The sequence below is a fragment of the Osmerus mordax genome, chromosome 17 (genome assembly GCF_038355195.1).
Source record: "Osmerus mordax isolate fOsmMor3 chromosome 17, fOsmMor3.pri, whole genome shotgun sequence".
Classification (NCBI taxonomy): domain Eukaryota; kingdom Metazoa; phylum Chordata; class Actinopteri; order Osmeriformes; family Osmeridae; genus Osmerus; species Osmerus mordax.
Genome location: NC_090066.1, coordinates 6,394,467 through 6,401,170, shown reverse-complemented (window position 1 = coordinate 6,401,170; position 6,704 = coordinate 6,394,467). Strand labels below are relative to the sequence as shown.

Below are 6,704 nucleotides of genomic sequence, written 5' to 3'. Positions count from 1 at the left end.
CATAGTGCAGTGCTTATCAAACCATATTTAAAGATAACAATAAGGCACTCAACATGAATTGACATTACAAACCGTGCACATACTGTACCTTTCAAAACTTTCCCTGCCAGCCATAATAACGTTCAGTCAGGGATACAAATGTAAGGGTAGAGACCACTCATCAGACAATGCTTTAGATGCTCCAATCCTCCACTTCACATGAGAAAACAGCAGATTAAATTGTACACCACACTGATTCAGTGATAATATAAACTGACCTAGCAAATGGTCCAAAAGTGATGCAAGTGTGCTGCAAGTGCGCTTTAAATGCTTTGGAACAGGATCCAGACCTGGGCCTGGACTCCCTTCCCTGGACTCCCTTCCCTGGACTCCCTTCCCTGGACTCCCTGCTCTCCAGCGTGTGGACTCTAGAAAGTGAACCTTCTGCTGCTGGAGTGGCCCACCTTGTCAAGGTTAGGGTTGCCGGCAAACTGGATCATCGGAGGGGGGCCGCACATGAGGATGAGGGTGTCGTCTGCAGGTGCAGGAAGATGGGTTCTCACCATGTCCTCACTGATGAAGCCTTCGCTGTAATCCCAGTCTGAAACAGTCCAGAGTTCAAAGTCAGAAGGGTACAACAATTACGAGGGAGGATAACGGGAGATATTTCTTAACAACAAACTGTCGCCAAGCGGTTCCCTGTTGCGTAGAGAAGTGTTTGTTGCTCACTCTCTGGGGCCCTATCCAGCGTGAACCACAGCTTGAAACGCTGAGAGTGGTTAGCCTGGATCTCCTCCAACTCAGGCCGAAGCAGGATGTCTTTCTCTGTCTGCAAGCACACAGGAGAGAAGAGGTGGGAGAAAAAAAATCGATTCATTCTTCAGCGATTCACATCGATTCACAAATGTCAAATGTTTTATAAGTATGATTAGAAGGCAGAGTATTCTGTTTTATAACTTGGCATTAGCAGAAACAAAATGTACTTTGTCCTTTGGCATTTAGAAGTGTCATAAGGGCAAATACACCATCTTTAAACTTTGCAGGAACCCTCTGTGGCTCAGTAGGTAAGCATGTGTACCATCGAGTCTACTGCCAAACACAGTACCCCTGGTTCAAATATTGCTCAAACCAATTGATAATTCATCTAACTGATATCAGTTAAGTAATATATATGTTATTATTTAATGTAAACATAAATTGAATCAAAATTTGATTTAAAAAAAAATCATTAATTGATTTTTAATTGAATCGATTTGAATCTTGAAGTACCAAAAGATTCCTACCCCTACTGTTTATAGCAGCAGTTGTGTTGGAACTATATTTGGTCATACAGTTCATGCTGCGCTGTCAGATCCTCATCCCTGAGGACACCAACACTATGACCTTATGAGCCCAGGCGCACGCCATCTTAGATGTGACATAATGCTCACCTGGTTGGCAAAGAGCAGGTGACACACAGTAGTGTCCTCGCTATCCTTCATCACAGCTGTGATGATCTGCAACATGGGGGTGATCCCTGAGATAGTACAGATATGCCAAATCATGCCTCCACTGCATCTTATGTGAATGTCTCATTCATGAAGACTAGACCCAATGAAATCCCATACCAGTTCCTCCTGCGATCATGCCCACGTGCTTGGCCTTTTTGATTACAGCCGGTGTTTTTTTCTCTGGCTGAATGGCAAACTCTCCTGTGGAAATACTGGAGTTAGATTTCACAAGAAAAGTAGTTGTGCAAATTGTTATATTTCAGGGGTTGAACATTTGACTGCATATTAAGAGGTCCCAAGTTCAACTCATCTCTGTACATCTCTTTGGAGGAAAGTGTCAACTAACTGAATCCATTATGAACTATAACATATATATATATATATACATATATTACTTGAACAGTAACAAACACTTTCACTGAAGCCTCAACTGAAAGCTGGTTATGTTGTATGTGATCGTTCAAATCATCAAGATTGTCACCTTTGCCATTGTAGATCAACAGACCGCTAGGCCCTCGGAAGTCGATGGTTTCATTGAGCTGGAGGCTCTCCAGGTACTGAGACATCTTGCCCCCTTCAAGAAACTTGGGATTGACGTTCTTGAAGTAAATCTGAAGATTATGAATTGGAGAATACCAGGGTCAATTAGTACTCACATAATGCCTTGCACTGAAAGAGATTCGTTTTTTTTTCTGAGATCTCTTCACTGTACCTTGACAACCAAGTCTACAAAGCCCTTGTCATCATCGCTAGACACTGGTGTGTACGGCCTAACCACCAGCTTTCCATCTACCTTTGCCGACAGGTATATGTGTTGTCCTGGCAATGAAACACACAATCAGAAAACAAGGTAGATACCCTGGTAATACAATGTGTATGATGTGCTGCTGTAGCAGCTGTTTAGGCCTGCAGTGTATTTATTGAGATACATATAGCACGATGTATCCCAATAGATTGCTGATGAAGAAGCTGCAAGTTCAAATCCCCCTATATGAATACATTATTGTTATTATTATTTACTCATGCTCACCAATGGGAAGACCGAGGACATTGTCTGGAGAAGGCAGGGCAAAACGGAATTTCCTCGTGTCATGGCTGATGATCTGTCATTCAAATATCTCCGTCAGTCAAATATTTCTATTTCAATAAAAATATACTTTTAGGATAAGGGTACAGATTGTCCATACAGCTGGGTTCAAAAGTCACAAGTTAAGACAATTCTGTTTTCCATTTGTTTCTAATATAATAAATTTTTCTTCGTCACAAATGAAACAATTTGAGTGAAAAGTTGAAAGATTTATATACATGTTTGTATATCTTAGTATGTGGTACATGTGCCCCTTTTGCTTAATGTGTAATCAATGACAGCAAGCATGGACTCCATAAGTTTGTGCATAACTTAATATGATCCCAGCATGATTTTACAAGGATCCAAAGAGCTTCTTGTGCTGTCACAGAATGCTAGGTTCTCACGTCTTCCCATTAAATGCTCAATATGATTTCAGACTTTTGGACCCTACTGTATAGCTAAAAGACCAACACAGGTAAATGTTGAGCACACAACTCAACATAGCAAATGGAAACACCCATCAGTCTGTACCGTATAACATTGTGTGTGTGTGTATCTATTTTTACCTCTTTATCCAGTAATCGCAAAGCATATTTTATGTTAGGGTCCTCTAGGGTTATAGCAGCCCTCTTTCGGGTGAGGAAGCTGAAGATGAATTCGATGAAGCGGCGATAAAGCTATCAAAGAAGAAAATAAGTTAGTGTGTGTGAAGTTACCAGTAGGGCTTTACAAGGAGTGCTAAAACATGTACACGAGTCATTGTTTACATGGTTGTCTTGATCTTGGGGTGACCATCCAAATTCAGAGAGGGGCAGATAAATAACATTTACATTTATTCATTTACATTTATTCATTTAAATTAGAGAGCAGATACGGCCTGTAGGTGGAGCTAGTCTTGCAATGCTGGGGAACTCTCATTGGACCGCGTCCTGCTACGCACCATATCTGATAGTAGCGATGTCATGGTGGTGCCACATTCCCCTATTTAAGGCTTTTTAGGTGTTTTCTTGTAACTAAACCAAAACGACTTTAAAATACGTTTGACTGATGGAGATCAAGTTAATAACCTCCACAACCTACACAAAGATTTAGTGCTTGATTGCTTACTGAACTTAGCTAGATGATGAGCTCACCATCTCTGGATAGAGGTGCGCCATCGCTAGCTACTGGAAACGAAACTCACATTAGCAGCTAGTTTGCTTGATAGAAAGCCAATATTATTGCGTCCTGTGGGCCAACTATGATCTCTATGTACATGTCTATCTGACGTCTATATAAAACAAAAGTAGTTAGTGGAAAGGCATCCAAACATTTCAACAGCTATGTATTTAGCTAGTCAAGAAACTCCCTAACCTCAACCAGCAGCAAGCTGGTTAAATTAACTTTTAACTGTCGTTACCACATAAGGTGTTGACATTTTGATGGTTTCAAATAAATATATTATACTTACACCGCAGATGAAAGACCACATGTTGGCACCTTAATTGCTTGTTAGAAAGCTGCTCTGCAAGAATGCGTGAGCTGTCATAGAAGCGCAAAGAAAACCCCTTTCCGGTGAACCTACTTTTCATTTTTCAAAATAAAAGTAAAAGTATTAATGGAATGGAATTTCATTAAACGATGTTTAGTGATTGTACAATTGCTTATTGAAAGCAACGACTGGTAAAGGCCTACTTAGGCTTTCCTGTTTTATATAAGTGACAATCTACTGTTAAATGTATTTTGTTTTTCTGAATGTTGAGACGTTTGCCCACTAGTAGTCTATGATAATGACTGTTAGTAAGACAATCAGTTGTGTTCTGTTCTATGCGATCCTGTAGATGGCAGCAAAGACTGTCTGTCATTGAAACGCGCAAGGACTTTATAGTCAGCCCCTCAACACGGTTTTTCACATGGATCTCTTTTGTTTTATCCAGGTCTATACATGATGTACTTTTGATTGAATTATGGCGGTTTATCTCTGTAATAAAGTTTGGAGAACACCCAGTAAGACACTGGGTAAGATTGTGGTATAGACTGTGTTAATCTTTCATCATACTAATTGAAAGAGTCTTTTGGCATAGTGAAATTAGAAATAAAAATAAGAGACTCGATAAGGTTCTGTATCAACAGGAAATAAAACATTTTTATTGATCATTTGTGTATATGAAGTTATATAACAACAGTCAGAAAACTCCACAGAGTGAATCACTACACAAAGTGAAACAAAACTGTAAAACACCTCGTCAAAAATGAAGGTATACACAGCAATGTAACTGTCAGCTCGCAGTCACTGCGAACGATATGGCAGGAAATACACCCCAAACAGTTCTACAAGATTACAGAGAAAATTTCCACACACAAAATACTCAAGCAGGCAGTTGATATACACAAAGGCAACTAGGATCTTTCTACAGCATCAGATTCTAATACTTTACACAGCTTTGTCTTATAGGTTAGTGTGGCTTTTGTCATTGTTGTTTGAGAGAATCAATGTGAATAGGTCCCTGGTAACACAGCAAATGTGATTTTAAAAGTCCTCAATAAGACGTGTTGGGGGGGTTGTTGGCATGCTGTGGTAGGGATCAGTAAGAGCAACATTGCAGTATAATGCAAGTAATGGCTTTTCTTTTGGTATAGGCCTACACCTTAAAATCTCATGCACTCTGCAATGCTGTATTTCCACTGAGATCCCTAGTGGGTGTGAGTTTACAATTATTTTACGTACAGTATAATTTGACTGATTTTACTATAATGCTCCTTCTATGGTAATCATTACACCTGTGTACTGTCGTTTTTAGACACATTTCTCCATTGTTTCATTCCAACATGCCGTTCTATAATTGATCAGGTAAAGTATTCTTTTGTTAAATTAAATAAACACAGTCCCTCAGTTCAAGACACATTGCTATGGGATTAGGTACCTACAAGTATGTTCATCTATTTGGAATAGTTGTCAGGGGTAGTTGTGACCCTGTAGGGCGGTAAAATAAATTAAGCATATTGAAAAAAGAAACACACAAATCAACATTTTCTTTCAACGACTGAATAAGAGCCAAATACATCTACTCTCACAGTAAAAGTAATTAACACCAACACACAGTCCATACTGTACATTCAGAGTTTTCATCTCAAATATAAAAGGGTTGTCAATAGGGAAGTCAACAAATGAGAGAAAAGGACGCAAGTGTTATGTGATACTGTATACATATGTGGATCATGATGATCCAGTACATGTTCAGGTTATATCTATATACTTGTTTTCATATTTTTTTGCATTTATGTACATGATACGTTTTGAAGGGGAAGGGGGTAGATGAATGTAATTTATGAGCAGATTTAAATTTTTCGTATTTTTTCTTTCTTGCTTCCTGATAATTCTCATGCTGGAACTGTGTACAAAGGACAAAATTAACCAGAACAAAAGCGAGGAACCCTAAACAGAGGATCATGTCAAGCTACAACCTACACAGAATCTACATGTGCTGCGTCCTAACCATTTTACTGGAGAGGAATCTCCTCTTCGTATTCCTCTGTAGTTTTTTTTTTTCCTCGGGCAACACCACCCACATAACACTATGGGATGAACATACAAGTATTGCACAGTGCTCAACAAAATGCTGTGTGGAGCGACACGACACGTCCTCGCTCTCAAAACATCAAAATAGTCTGTGTACAGCTGCATCGATCAGCCAGCCAGCCCAGAGATGTTAAAACTGACGATGCTCTCTTTCTCTCTCTCTCTGCATGTAGAAGGGAAATGGCATCACAACATCACTACAGAACAAACTGGATTGCTACCTACTGATAAGCCTACATCTCTAAGCACACACGGCAGTCACAGTGATACACAAAGCAGTCTTCAGAGACTCATATGGAATGACAAATAGCTTTTTCATAATAGTGCTATCAACTACACAATAACATTGAAAACATTTAGAAACTTCTCCTGAAGCTAGCATTGAGTATATGCAAGAGGTTCCTCCAAGATAAGAGACTTGATGGATTTCATGGATTCAAACTTCTTATTTATTCTTCCTGTTCTGGACCCGTAGTGAAGGACTAATATAATCATTGAGGCAGACAATAAACTTGTACGGTTGTTGTTTTTCAAATCCCATTTTCCTCTTGATGTTTTCCTGCGCCAAAACATATAAAACTGGCTTAACTACTATCGACTCAAGGAA

The 6,704-nt window shown here is 39.4% G+C and overlaps 1 protein-coding gene across 1 annotated transcript; it reads right to left on the bottom strand.

Annotated features, from left to right (window-relative positions):
• LOC136959886 (NADH-cytochrome b5 reductase 3-like) lies at positions 1-4,086 on the bottom strand. Its single transcript, XM_067254105.1, has 9 exons — positions 3,989-4,086; positions 3,105-3,215; positions 2,500-2,572; positions 2,182-2,288; positions 1,951-2,080; positions 1,587-1,670; positions 1,410-1,495; positions 709-808; positions 1-580 (listed from the first exon to the last, which is right to left on the bottom strand). Exons 1-9 carry the CDS (start codon positions 4,007-4,009, stop codon positions 408-410), a joined length of 885 nt encoding a protein of 294 aa, XP_067110206.1. The 5' UTR covers positions 4,010-4,086; the 3' UTR covers positions 1-407.
• Between the last annotated feature and the right edge of the window lie 2,618 nt (positions 4,087-6,704).